The sequence below is a fragment of the Protomyctophum parallelum genome (assembly GCF_964188405.1).
Source record: "Protomyctophum parallelum genome assembly, chromosome: 10".
Lineage (NCBI taxonomy): Eukaryota > Metazoa > Chordata > Actinopteri > Myctophiformes > Myctophidae > Protomyctophum > Protomyctophum parallelum.
The window spans coordinates 39,085,914-39,101,002 of record NC_139704.1 but is presented as its reverse complement, the minus strand read 5'-3'; the positions used below and the strand labels follow the sequence as shown (position 1 = coordinate 39,101,002).

The following is a 15,089-nucleotide window of genomic DNA, read 5'->3' as shown; positions in this document are numbered from 1 at the left end:
GGTGTTGACAACTGTAGAAGCCAGTGCTACATTCTTTTAATGTTCTTTAAAATATGAAATACCATCGTGTGCTCTCCTGCACTGAGAATAGTCCTTACATTTGTGTAGGCTTTCTGTTTATAGCGTCGGGACGTGCATGTGTGTGTGTGTGTGTGTGTGTGTGTGTGTGTGTGTGTGTGCGCGCCTGTGTGTTTGGCAGAGTAAAATAAGGTTTGACTACAACACAACTGACCAAAGGGCAATATCCCATGCGCACACACACACACAGGAAGTAGTTAATTGTTTTGAGTGACAGTGACAGATGAGATCAAGTACTCTGTTATCACTCTGAGAAGATCTTCAGGTGATTATTGACAATCCCCCTCATACACACACACACACACACACACACACACACACACACACACACACACACACGTGTATGTGTATTTTAGGCAACACTCCAAAGTTCACTGTAGTTTATAGGGTAGGGCTGTGAAGTTCAACTTCCTCACCTCTCTTTCTGTGGTCGCTTCATGCAGTCTCTTCGGCAGACTTTTACACTCCACGACTACATATCACATATGCACCTCAGGTCTGTTGGTTGAGACACGTCTGAGGTAAGTAGAAATGTTAATACGGCAACATACTGTCTGTAAGATATTAATATATTTAAAATTCTAAAAATGGGCCAGCAAAGTAAGACTACTGTACTTAAATGTAACAGCAACAGCCACAGTGAAAATACTGCTAGTTATTTTGACTCTTTGTCTTGACAGTGTTGAACTCTCGTTGAACTCTTGTTGTTGAATTAACACTCCGAACTTTGCAGTGTAGCTGGAGGCGAAGGGAAAACTTACAGTCTTACATAATCATAATAGTCTTATATAATCATAATAAGTGCACTACATGCATATTGTACATTTAAGGTGAATTACAGATCCAACAGTAAAGCATATACCGGTAGTATGCATGTACAGTAGAGTGATTGATTGATTGATTACTTTATTAACAGTTTGCCAGGCACAGGGAAGTACAGTACAATACAAGGTTTGCTAAATGCAACCAGAAAAGCCTTTCGGGCTCGTTTCCATTGGTGTCCTCACCTGACCTCACGTACTGTATAACTCAATTTAGACAAACATGGGAGATGGAAACACAATTAAAAGGAAAGCTCCTTTTTTAAGGAAGGGAGACAGAGAGTGTATTGGATTCATACTTGATACATTTTTGCACGTTTAACCCTGAAAGTTCATTGCCTTACATCAAAAACTGTGTAACCAGGTATTAGAGCCATCTAATAGAAGAGTTACGATATTGAGGGGGCAGAACCCGAGCGCTCGAGCGCTGTTCCTGAAAGGGGGACAAGCTGGAGTTTGAAATACATTGTTTATCAACGAGGGTGGCGCAAATAAGAGCAATTTTAGGCATGTGAGCAACATGCCAACTGTTTTAAAGAATTGTACAGTAACAACTAAAATCTCTGTAATGTTTATGTTGTACGATTAATACAAAACAATCTAAATTAAAGGGATTTAAGATCATTAAAGCTGGGCTGTTGCCTGGGTCCAATGCATTGCTGCCTACTTCCGGTCCAGGACTGTCCCTATTTGTTGTCCCCGGCCTATTAGCAGGGGAGCCACAGGCCCAAAAGCTCAACGGTTAAGGATTAACCTGTGATGTCATGACACACTTTGTGTTTTTGAGTGGTGCAACCACTCCTATAGACAGCTACAGTATGTGTGTGGCTGGGTCTGTCCCTGTGTCCCTGTGTCTGAGCACGAAAATAGCGTTATAGCGTTTGTTCACCACCAAGTGTCACTGTTGCACAGCCTAACACACAGACACACACAGGCCAGGGAGGAAGTACAGTACAGTACAGTACAGTACAGTACAGTACAGTACAGTACAGTACAGTACAGTACAGTACAGTACAGTACAGTACAGTACAGTACAGTATTAAGGTCCAGAGAATGAGAGGTCTCCTCTGCCGGAAACATCCTGAAAAAAAGTTATGGACATTTTTGTATACCACACCATGCCATAGACAACCAATATAAGGCAACATTTCATCATACTTTAAGGAGCATGTGACATGTCAAACTAGGGGGTTTTCATGATTCTAAATCCATTCCAAGCATTCATTTTGCCGAATAAAAAGTATGTCATGGTCCTCTCAAATTTCGGATGGCTGGCTCCCCGGCTATAATGGCCCCATGAAGTGAACAGAGTTTTCGTAACTCTGTCTTACTCTATGGCTCTGGTTACTAGGGCAGCATCAGCCAGGTGCTCCTTGTTTCAAATTAAGGGTGGGGTTTATTGGCATACAGCTAGGGTTTAAAAGGGCAGGCGCATTCCTTCAAATCCCCTTGCTACATGTGGAACGGCACAAAGAGAGAGAAGCGACACAGAAGTACAGAAGTGCATTAGAACATTTTTATTTTTTATATAGGCTACTTTTAATAATAAAAAACATAACCACTGGTGGGAGTTTATTGTGGGGAACTACAGGTACACTAGTTTCAACCTTCTTTCAGCTTATCTATCAATGATAACTTCCCCCTTTTTACACTTTATTAAACTCTAGGTCACTGTTACCCCTAAAGTCAGAGGACATGTCTCTTTGTGGGGAACTATACTAGTTTCAACCTCCTTTCAGCTTATCTCTATCAATGATAACTTGCCCCTTTTTGCACTTTATTAAACTCTAGGACTATAGGTCACTGAACACCCTGGTGTGCCAGATGGACGGTGAGCCTCAGTCAGAGTGGGTAATTTACAATCAGCTGTTTGGGGTTTGGGCAGGTCAAATTGGGAGACAAGGTATGCATCCAAGGCTGTTATCTGCTGTTGTGTTTGTCAGACACTATGTCAGAAATTGGAACACCGCCAAATGGGTTAAAGGCTCTGTGGGTGTGTGGGTGTGTAAGAGAGAACCACTGTTGCAAGAGATGCAGACAGTACGTACTGTACGGTATTATGTCACACTCAACTCTCGCTTCTCTCTCTGTCTTTCTCCCAAGGTGTTAACAGTGCTTTCAGGCAGTGGTGGTGTACACGTCGACTCGTGGCTGAAGAACTTCACTGAGGTAAAGTGTGAGGATATGGGTGTGTGTTTCTCTCTGTATGGTTAGTACATATCTGTGTATTAACATTTCATCGTGCCTTGTCTTTCAGTGTGTGTGCCGCGCATGCGCATGATCAGACCATGGCGTGGAAAGAATCGTTCATCCTGCATCTGATGTTTGGCCTGGTGTTCGTGGCCAGCGGGCTGATTATCAACTTCATTCAGTTGATCACATGTGTGCTATGGCCAGTCAACAGAGTGCTTTACAGGCGGATCATCACACGGCTGTCTTACTCGCTGTGGAGCCGTAAGTACAGTTTGTTTTGCGTGTTTATGTGTGAGAAAGAGAGCGAGTGAGGTGTACTGTATATGTGATAAGCTTTTGGTGACCCGATCTGACCCTTATCACTCCGTATCTCTTAAACTTTGAGCCCTCTGATAAATGGACTGATAGGTAGATGTTGCAGACCGTAAGATAGACATAAATTAGGTGATTAAGATTTCATCAAACTTGCCTTTTACATTTGTCTTTCTTGATCCCAGATTTCCCCTGTATCTCATAGTTTTGTATGTCCCTGTCTGTCTCTCTCTGTGTGTGTGTGTGTGTGCGCGCGCGCGTGTGCGTGCCTCTCTGTGCCTCTCTGTGCCTCTCTGTGCCTCTCTGTGCCTCTCTGTCTCTCTGTCCAGAGATGGTCGTGTTGTTAGACTGGTGGTCGGGGACTGAGTGTACCCTGTTTGCAGACCAGAACCTGGAGGATTTGGGCAAAGAGCACGCCATCATCATCCTCAACCATAACTATGAGATAGACTTCCTCTGCGGGTGGAACATATGCACACGCTATGGTGTTCTAGGGGTGAGAGAGAGGTTTCTTAGAATAGAGGTTAGAAGGAGGAAAAGCCATGGTGTGCAGATTTTAGAATTTGGTCTGGGGGATGGCGCTAGATGAAAGGCTGTTGGAGCACCAAATCAGTAGGTTTCATTCAGACTGTAAAAAAAAAAGAAAGAAAGAATGGACAGCGTAATGAAGACCGTAAATGAAGCCCATTTCGCAGAGATTTCAAATCAGAATGTGGGTCGGATGGACAGAGCCCAAGGTCTGAGAACTCAAGCCTCTGCTGTGATTTGTTCATTGGGGTATATCATTTGATGGGATTTGGGAAACTGACAGTAGCTGATCACGATGGAAATGTCACCTTCCTGTCAGGAATTATAGGGAGACTGGATCATACCAACGGCTCAATGCACTGATGGGATGCAACTGCTGTTCAGAATAGCTTCAGGGATGTACGTGGCTTGTGCTCGACACCCTCCAAGCCGACCTGTAGCAAGCTGCTCATCTGCTTTGCAAGTTGCAACCATCATAATTCAAGGTTCAATGTTGTTTATTAGTGTCCCCGAAGGGCAAAAGGTTTTACAGCAGGTCATAAGGCTTGAAACAATAAATACATCAATCAAACCAAAGTTATTGCTGCTGGTCGCAAGCGTGCGCTGCGCCCGGCCTACTTGCATCTTCAGAAAATAAAAGAAAAAGGATAGGGGGGTGGGGGGAGGCAGAGTTTGGGTGGGGGGTATTCAGGGAGAGTGAAAGGGAGGGAGAGAGAAAAGGATGCGACTGCCTTCTTCAGAGGCAAGATAGTACAGGCCTCCATGCGAGACAATCTGTTGATTCTGATAATTATTATAGCTGCTATACCGGTCGTGCTGAAACTTGGCCTACTTTCCAGTCAAAGAAGTGCAGCTGATTCCAATTTGACAGTTGAGGGTATAAGTGTGTGTGGTTCGTGGTGATAGACGCACACAAATGGTGTTACGAAGGAACGAAGTGCCTCTCCGACATCATAATCGTGGTGTCAGAGGTGACGTCACCTCTGACACACTAATTAAGCTTAAGAACTACGATCGTGACTTCGACCTAAGGACTTTACACAAGCTCGCCTCAAGAGACCCTATTTCCATCCCTTACGACTGAGCTAAGGTTGGTATCTCTCGGCATCAACTCCCAGACCAGATCAGGCCCTTGACTTAGGCCTTACAAATGGCATAAACCAAATTCACAAATAATAATGAACATGCTTCCCTAATTATAACTGCCAAAACCCACATGCTGTTGATTTGGAAATGGGGTTTTTTTGCGTAAAGAGAAAAGAACAAGAAAAATGCTTAAGTAACTTGAACGCATGTTGCAAGTGGTAGCAAGATAAAAGGGTCTCGTAACATTAATTGGCCTGGACTCTGAAGTTGCGTCCTCCACTCCCTAGCCTCTGTTTCGCACTCTCCCCTCCGTTTACAAGTGTGTAACACTACTAGAAGCGTCTGTAGGCTAACTGATAGACGGAGCCATGAAAGCAAGGCTATTCCTAAACGTAACCTCTCAGTAAAACTATGCCTAAGCCTAGCCTTATTCCTAAACTTCACCTTGGTAAAAATGGGTCCATAATGGATCTGTGTCTCTGAGAGTGTACAAATGTACAATTTCTTACTATTTTTTTTATTCTGTTAATTTCATTCCAATTGTGTATCCGTCAGCCCCAATATTTAACTTTGGAGCCACGTACGCCATTCCCATATATATCACCAGATCCAAATAATCCAAATAATAATTTTACCGTATCTTATAGTAGTGTTCAAGTGTTGGGATTCAGAAGGCATTTTTAGAGCCTCGGGTCTAAATGGGTTTAAAATGAAGGAGTTTGCTGTTAATCAAGCCTCTGCTTCCGTATCTACAGAGTTCCAAGGTGCTGGCAAAGCATGAGCTACTGAAGATGCCTCTGATTGGCTGGTCCTGGTACTTCCAGGAAATGGTGTTCTGTAAGAGGAATTGGGATGAGGACAAGTGTGCCGTGACCAACGGGCTGAATCGGATCAAAGACTACCCTGAAAAAATGTGGGTGAGTGTGGGTGAGAATGTGTGTTATTTCATTTCTACTCTGTGAAACCAGTGGTAGAAGTAACTAAGTCCATTCACTAAAATACTGTATAATTTACTGGAGCAGTTAAAATTGTACTTTTACTCCACTACACTAACAGACTTTAGTTACAGTAACCATATATAAATAGATGCCTCGCTTGTCTTACAGCAGCTACTAAATGGTAAAATGCTAAATGGTGCATTTATATAGCGCCTTTATCCAATGCGCTTTACCATTATGGCGGAAGCCATGCAAGGTACCAACCAGCACATTGGGGGCAAAAAACTATGCCTAAACCTAACCCTAAAATGTAAAACAGGGGAGAGAAACAAATTCATCTTTGTAAGCCCATTGAATCCTAAACCTCTAAATAGCTCTCAATTAGAGATCTGTCTCCCAGGGCAATGGCATAAACACAAAGAGCCATTTAAATAAAGAAAATCTGACCACCAGCACCCACTAATGGGTGTAGAGATAAACATGCTTAATCCCCCAAAGGTAATCACACTTTAAACATTTGAACTCCAGTAACCTCAGAGGTTACTAGATTAAGCCTCAGACCATCTAAATGTAAGATTTAGAAACTTTTAGTAATGCTAGTATAAGACTAAAAGTATTTTAGCAGCTTAGGGTTACTTTTAGCAGCAAATTCTGATTTAAGCTCAGTCTTTGAACACACTATTGAACTAAATAAAACTATAACATAATTGCCCAGACTCTTCTTCAACAAAGATGGTGAAAGCAAACATTCTTTGTTAACTATGGAATCGAGCATTTCCCGTCAGTCAGTGTGTCGGCCACCATACTGAAGTCTGACGTCAATATCGGTAGAGGCCACAAATCCACGGGTCCATGTACTTTTTATTTGGAGGAGGATTTTAGATCAATGTGAAATGTCATCCCGGCTGCTTCACTCGTATGGATAATAAGAATCAACTGACTGAGAGAAAACGCTATTGTTACTGCTACTGAATTAGTTACATTTTCGCTAGATGAGTGACTGACTGTCGCAAACGATACAGAGACACCTCCCTGACAATAACGCAGACAGCTTGTTAATTTTTGGACCACAATGCTTATATGAAACGATTTTAAGATGAGCCCATGTTATTCTCCATAGAGAAATTACTTCCCTGAAACAGGCAGAACCAGGGGATGAGCGAGTGACGTCATGACTTCAGCGTTCTATATGGTGCCCAGTTCTCGTGACATCATGTGACATGGGGCTGCCCCAAAGTTCTTAGTGTGGCCACGCCTGTCAGCCGGCGAAAACTAATTCTCAACAGGCCCGGAAATAACCCTGTACACAAGAGAATGTCCCCGCTACCACCCTTAGATATACTGTATGGAGCTAACCTGTTCTGACATTCCATATGTTGATCTGACCCGGTGACCCCCCCCCCCCCCCCATGCCAAAGTGCCAGCACTCACCCAGCAGTCTGCCATCAATGAGGTGGATATGTGCACATGACCTTGCCCTCAGGCGTCTTACTGGTTCTGTACTTATACATTAATTGTATGGTACAAAACATTGAAGTCCTTAAAGGACAACTTTCGTTTTTTTCAACCAAGGTTCATGTTTTAGCTTGTTATTAGAGAAACTAAAAGGTGAGTGTTAATTTCTTTTCATTTGCTGCTTTCTTTCGTTTTGGGGATTTTAGCAGTTTTTGACAGGGGGGCGGGGGCATTCGAGCATGGGGCTAAATATGTATTTCTTTACAAAATATTATGGCGGTTTATTTTTTTATTATTTACTATAGTCTTACTAGACCCCAAGAAATTACATCTGGCCACAAAAGATCACAGGATCTACTGAATGTGTCAAACTGACATATTGAGCCTATACACACAGTATAAGCCTTCCCCCAGTAGGCTACCTTCACATTCAGTAGATCCTGTGATCTTCTGTGGCCAGATGTAATTTCCTGGGGTTTATTAGGACTATAGTAAATAATAAATAAATAAATCACCATCAAATTTGGTAAGAAAATACATATTTAGCCCCATGCTCGAATGCCCCCGCCCCCCTGTCAAAAATCCCTAAAACGAAAGAAAGCAGCAAATGAAAGAAAATTAACACTCACCTTTTAGTTTCTCTAATAATAACCTAAAACATGAACCTTGGTTGAAAAAAAAAAAAGTTGTCCTTTAAACCAGAAACCTAACCTGTAAAACAAGCGCCCCCTCAGCGACCATAGTCTGCCAAGCTCTGCAAAAAAGAGTCTCCCTGCTGAAGGCATTTGCTGAAGGCCCAAGTGAGGTCACTCATGTGACTCCTCCATGTCTCACGCTGCCACTCAAGTGACTATACTGACCAATCACAGCGCGTCTTTTACGCGACCTCTGTTACGCATGTGGAAGCTTGACAAGCTTCCGCTCATGCTTCGCAAGGATTGTGAGCTTGTAGATCCGCAATGAGTACTTTCTATTTTTGGTACTTAAAAATAAATACATTTTGATACCAATACTTTTGTACTTTTACTCAAGTACATTTTGAATTTCCAGACTTTTACTTGTAACTTGAGTATTTCTACATTGTAATTTTGATACTATTTAAGTTAAAAAAAAAATGTAAGCACAGTAAAGTACTTTTCCTGTCCATATCCAGGTGCTGTTGTACTGTGAGGGCACGAGGTTTACTGAGAAGAAACATCAGATATCTATGGAGGTTGCTGACAGGTAGTTCTTGTATATCAGCTATTTTCACTATTTCTTAGATTTGTTTGTTTAACAAAAAAACCCAAAACTGTTATTTTCATATATTTTTACTTGAGTTGTGACTCATACAAATTGTTCCATGACCCGGCCACAATCAAATTGAATAACATTGATATCACTGCTTGTTATTATGCTATATTAGTAGTGTTATTAATAACATGATGAATCATAATACTATTTCAGTAAAGGGCTTCCCAGACTAAAACACCATCTGCTGCCTAGAACAAAAGGATTCACCACCACACTGCACTGTCTAAGAGATACAGGTATAGTGAATACACACACACACACACACACACACACACACACACACACACACACACACACACACACACACACACACACACACACACACACACACACACACACACACACACACACACACACACACACACACACACACACACACACACACACACACACACACACACACACACACAACACACACACGCACGTACTTACTGTACACAGTGGTTCCCAAAATGTTTAGCTCAAGACCGAAAAGAGAAATTTGCTTGGGAAAACAGCAGATTTACAAGCTCACAATGCATCGCTTCGTGCCATGGTGGACCTACTATTTTCTCTACTTAAACATTTGTTTATGGAATTTATTGGATTAGTTTTATTTCATTTTATTTAAGAAGTTATTTTCTTTATTTAATTGATAAAGTTAAGACTTTTGGTCCCAACCCACTGTTTTGGAAACAGTGCTGTACACAGCATTGCTTCTCAAAGTGGGGTATGGGGACCCCCAGTGGTCCTTGAGGGAATTCCAGGGGGTTACTAGCTAAATGATAGATGGGAACCAAATGGACACTTGTGGGTCTGTAATGTGTACAAATGGAACAGGGGAGCCTGTCGCATGTCCACGAGCTATTTAAAATGTAGGCATTTAGCAGATTCTCTTAATACAGAGCAATTTACAGTAAGCAAGGAAAACACGAGGTAATACAGCAATGCATAGAAATGGTAACCTAGGATCATTCTTTGTTAAACCAAGAACACTGGGATAATGTGGGATATCTGCCCAGTGTCTGCCCAGTGCCCCCCCCAGTGTCTGCCCAGTGTCCCCCCAGTGTCTGCCCAGTGCCCCCCCAGTGTCTGCCCAGTGCCTCCCCAGTGCCCCCCCCAGTGTCTGCCCAGTGCCTCCCCAGTGCCCCCCCAGTGTCTGCCCAGTGCCCCCCCAGTGCCCCCCCAGTGTCTGCCCAGTGCCCCCCCAGTGCCCCCCCAGTGCCCCCCCAGTGTCCCCCCAGTGTCTGCCCAGTGCCCCCCCCAGTGTCTTCCCAGTGCCCCCCCCCAGTGTCTGCCCAGTGCCCCCCCAGTGTCTGCCCAGTGCCCCCCCAGTGCCCCCCCAGTGTCCCCCCAGTGTCCCCCCAGTGTCCCCCCAGTGCCTCCCCAGTGTCTGCCCAGTGTCTGCCCAGTGTCTGCCCAGTGTCTGCCCAGTGTCTGCCCAGTGTCTCCCCAGTGCCTCCCCAGTGCCTCCCCAGTGTCTGCCCAGTGTCTCCCCAGTGTCTCCCCAGTGTCTGCCCAGTGTCTGCCCAGTGTCTGCCCAGTGTCTCCCCAGTGCCCCCCCAGTGTCTGCCCAGTGCCTCCCCAGTGTCTGCCACTGAACCAATGAAATCCTATAGATTATAAAGTACTGTCTGTTCAATAACAAAAATAGACAATTTACAAGTTCATGACACACAAGTCGTGAGCTTGTTAATCTGCTCTGCCAAATATGTGACAAATGTCCACCAAGATTTGATGCATTTGTTGCCTGTTTTTTGCAGAATACTGAGCTATAGTGACTTTCCCCAAATTAGGGAATAGGGTGAAAAATGTGTTTAACAGAAACCTTCTGCCAAAGTTTTTGCAGAGATCTCCAGTGGGTAATTGGTTGCCATTATTCACAATGGCAACCAATTATATATTAGATATTTTCCTTAACATCACCAAATACATCACCAAATATCACTTATTTTTTTGTTTTGTTGTGATAATCCTCCCTACTATAGAGTGTGCTGGCCATATAAGGAGTTCCTCCCTGTCCCCAGTTAACCCATGGGGGTCAAAAAACCTTAGGTTTCGTTTTTGACTCTCTATCCTGATTGGACGAAAGGCTGGGTCCCACAGCCAAAAACGAAACCTAAGGTTTTTTGAGTGAAATCACTGAACATACCTTTAAGTCCATTAATTAACCCTGTGCACTATACTATAGCAATTGGTACAGCTGGTGCATGGTCTAGTCATTGGCTGCAATCAGTAACTAAGTACCTTCCTTAACTATACAAGTGCTTATTGTTTGCAATACACTGTACAATATTGTGGTACTTTTACTTTACTTTTGTTACATCTACTCCACTACAATTACAGCTTTACATTTGACAGCTTTAGTTGTTACTTTACAGATTTTATTTATACAAAACCCACATACAGCCAATCTACAATGTGAGTTATGAGCTTGCAGATCTATTTTCTGAAAACTTGGTACACAAAGTATATTTTGTAGCTAAAATATTTATACATGTCAATTTCATTTTGGAAATCTTTTTAAAGTAGGCTATATTGTGATGCCAATACTTTTGTACATTGTATTTTCATTGGCTCCTAAAACCTTAATTTCTTTCACTTAAAAACTAGTACTATAGATTCCCAGACATTTTCGTGCATTTTGATCAAAAGTCCTGGGAGGAGATACATTTGAACAGATTTTCATATAATTCAAAATGGTGGGTGATCTGGAGGTCAGGTCAAAAGTAAGAGCACAATACTTGTTCGGCATGAGGAGACAGATACTGTATGTGTATCGAAGTTTCTTTGCCGACGATGGTCAAACGGTTCATGAGCTATGCGTGATCACCCTTTGGCCAATGGTTGTAGGCTTCGCATCCTCACCGTTTGGCATGGCCCTCTACCATATTACAGAGTTTCACGGTTCAGCCAGAACTGCTATTTTTGGCAGAAGGAGAAGCTCCGTGCTCAGCCAATCAGCTGAGCACATTCCGTGCTCATGCACACAAAGCTGTGCATTCCGGTCTCATACACACAGCTGTGTCAAAGATCAATAATCTGTACATTGGTGTTACAGTTGGTACTAATTAAGGCTCTGTTCCATTTAGTGTACAGTGGTTCTCAAACCTTTTAATTTCAAGGACCCCCATAACTCTTAGAGTGTACAAATGGAACCAAATGAACCCTGACTCTGTTTGACCACCAGAATGGAACAGAACCTTCATTAGTGTCATCTGTAACACAAGGAAGTAGGGAAGGGGCCAAAGTTCTTTCCAAAAGGCTGGTGTGTCCATAGAGCCCATTCTCCTTTGGTTGAGCAGTAGATGTTTGTTACGTACAGTATGAATCGTATGATGCTAAATAAATAAATGGCTAATAACCAAGCCAGCAGTCGGTTATGAACCTTTTTTTCCTCCTCCCTCCATCCAGTATCGGCGGTGTATGATGTAACTCTAAACTTCAGGGACAGAAAGGCTCCTACTCTAGTGGATATCATCAAAGGACGCAAATTCCATGCTGATCTGTATTTAAGGTTGGTAACGTCACATAATATTCAGAGATTGTACTGTTTTCAAGATATCTTGTTTGGGAAACCTTGGCCTAATGGTGGCGCTAGAGGAAAGATCGTGGGTCACTCAAATCAGCCCTACGCTAGGATTTGAGAAGGTGCACAGATAAATCCATAGCAATCCAGACAGTAGTTTTCAATATGCTGTTTACAGGCGTATTCCAGTTGAAGAGATTCCTGAGGATGAGAAGGAATGTGCTGCCTGGCTGCACAAACTCTACCAAAAGAAGGTAAGGTTTAGGAAAGGTTTATTTTGGAGGTGAATAATAATAAAAAAAGTTCTACTGTTGTGTGTGCAATCTCTCGAATCACAATAAAAAAATTATTAAATGTTACACATAGAAATAGAAATGTAGGCCCAGGCCGTAGCGTAACGGTCTGGGCACCGGACTGGTAATCCAGTCGCAGTGTGCCGCGGGTTCGACTCCCGGACCCGACATGGCCTTTACTGCATGTCATCCCCCCATCTCTCTCCCGTTTCCTGTCAGCCTACTGTCTGTCCCTTCAAAAAAAAATCAATAAAAGGCGTAAGCCGCAAAAAAATATCTTTAAAAAAAAAGAAATAGAAATGTAACGATTTTATAAAACATTATGGTAGCTTTGACGTTCTATTGGCCTCATTTCAACTTCATGCATGGCCAATGATGGTTTAACATTCTTTTGAAAGCTACGGTATTTGTTTCCTCCAGTGGTGTTTCATTAACTGGATTCAGGATAGCTTTGGTCACTTCATTAACAAAAAAACTGTACATTTCTGTAACCTGCTGGTTGGTTGAGTGATGGTTGAAAGGCTGACTGGATAAGGGTGTGTTAATGCCTAGTTTAAAGTTTCACTCAGGCGTCCATTTTGTTACGTCAAATACCTGAATGCTCCAAGGTTGTCCAACTTTGGAGTTTCATAAATAAATAAAACTTACATAATGTGTCTCTCCATGCAGGATGCATTACAGGAAGAGTATTTTACCACAGGCCGTTTCCCTGGCAAGCCTGTAGCTGCTCCACGTCGCGCCCTGCCATGGTCACTCCTCAACTGCCTTTTCTGGGTGGGGCTTTTGCTGTCGCCTCTTGTCCGATTGGCTGTTGGTGTGGTCACCAGCGGCAACCCACTTCTCATCCTTGGCCTCTTGGTCTTGCTGGTTGTTGGTATGCACGCACGCATGCACGCACGAGCGCACGCACGCACACAAACACAGAATTATTTAGCATGTTGACAATGATAACCTATTAGTCTACAGTACAGTTACTAAAGTACTGTACTTCTGTACAGTTTTAGGTATTTTTTTAACTTAGTATTTCCAAATATTGTAGGCCTACTTTTACAGCACTACAATTATTTGAAAACCTTAGTTACTTTGTACATTTAGATTATTACAAAACATACAGTAACCACTTCAACTCAATATACATTTAGGCCATTCGAAAATAGCCGATCTACAAGCTCAGAATGCATCATGAGCTTGTAGATCTGCTATTTTCAAAAGATTTTTATTGTGAAATGGGACATTCTGCACATTGAATACTTTTGCTTTTGGTACTAAATGTTTAATTACGGACTTGTACTTGAGTACTTCTACATTGAATTATTGATACTTTTATTGAAGTAATAGAATGGATTACTTTTACTACCACTGAATGTGTGTCTGTACGTCTCTCCCTCCAGCATCAGTAGCTATGAAGACGCTGATGAGTGTAACAGAGGTGAAGAATTCGGGATCTAGTTATGGGGTCCAGGAGAGCAAGAAACAAACATAAGCACGCACGCACGCACGCATGAGAGAGCGCGCACACACGCACATGCACACTTGAACCAGTCATGCACTCTGCCAGGTCTTCCCATGGTTTTTTGTTAAAAAAAAGAAGGAAAAACACACAATAGAACACAGACACATGCGCACACATGCACACACGCCATCATCATCAGCAATCACTGTCGAGTATGATGGCCCTCTTATTGTGGATCCTCAGATGACTGAAAAGTTCAATTCTGGAACCACACACTTTTGTGCAGTGTGGGCATTTGTATGAGGTGGTATGTGGAACACACAGGCACGCGAACACACACACGCACACAAAGAGTGTGTAACATGTAAATGGTAACTTGTGATGAAACCAGTAAAAACAATGTTGTTACTAAGGACTCCTATATTTTCACTGTGGCATGTATGACATGTATAGTTTTTAACTGGAAATAAAATGTGTTTTAAGCCAGATGGTTTCATGATTCAGCATCCTTCCCCTTGTGCCACCTGTCTCCCTTTCAGCTTTCTCATTGCTTTCTCATTTCTCATCTCCTTTTTAAGTCTCTAAAATAATTAAATATAAATGGGAAGTCACACATATACAGTATATATCAACAACCCCACCTGGTCTAGCTGGCTCCAGCGGCTCCAGCCCCTGAATTGAACTGAAGCCATGCCAATTCAGGAATAATGGACAAACAAAATTAGTCAGCTAGCCTTGGAGACTGCAGGTGTTTTGTAGACTAGACCTGGTCAGGTCATCTAATCTTTCTTGAGAAAGTCCATATCTTTGCCTAATGAACGTAACCAAATAATAAATTGGTGATGTAAAGTATATTGAACATTTGCCAATTAAGGTTCAGATTCAGGTCTAATACTAGGGTCTAATATTTCTACCATTGCTACAAAACTCAATCGAAGGGTAGGCCTATACATTTAAGTCTGAATGTGCATGTTCAAATCATGTATAGGCCTACTGTCTGTACTTTACATCACATTTTACATGGAGGTGCCTACTCTTATTGTAGACCCGAGGTGGACAGGATAGACATAGGACTGCCACAGGCCCACAGCTTGTTTCTACACGAACTATTCATTGTAGCAGATAAATAAA

The 15,089-nt window shown here is 42.6% G+C and overlaps 1 protein-coding gene across 1 annotated transcript; it reads left to right on the top strand.

Annotated features, from left to right (window-relative positions):
* The first annotated feature begins 2,929 nt into the window (after positions 1-2,929).
* On the top strand, positions 2,930-14,434 carry agpat3 (1-acylglycerol-3-phosphate O-acyltransferase 3). The gene is made up of 10 exons (XM_083774194.1): positions 2,930-3,068; positions 3,157-3,353; positions 3,734-3,900; positions 5,774-5,935; positions 8,565-8,635; positions 8,858-8,940; positions 12,098-12,200; positions 12,391-12,466; positions 13,175-13,379; positions 13,897-14,434. Exons 2-10 carry the CDS (start codon positions 3,188-3,190, stop codon positions 13,986-13,988), a joined length of 1,125 nt encoding a protein of 374 aa, XP_083630320.1. The 5' UTR covers positions 2,930-3,068; positions 3,157-3,187; the 3' UTR covers positions 13,989-14,434.
* The last annotated feature ends 655 nt before the right edge of the window (positions 14,435-15,089 follow it).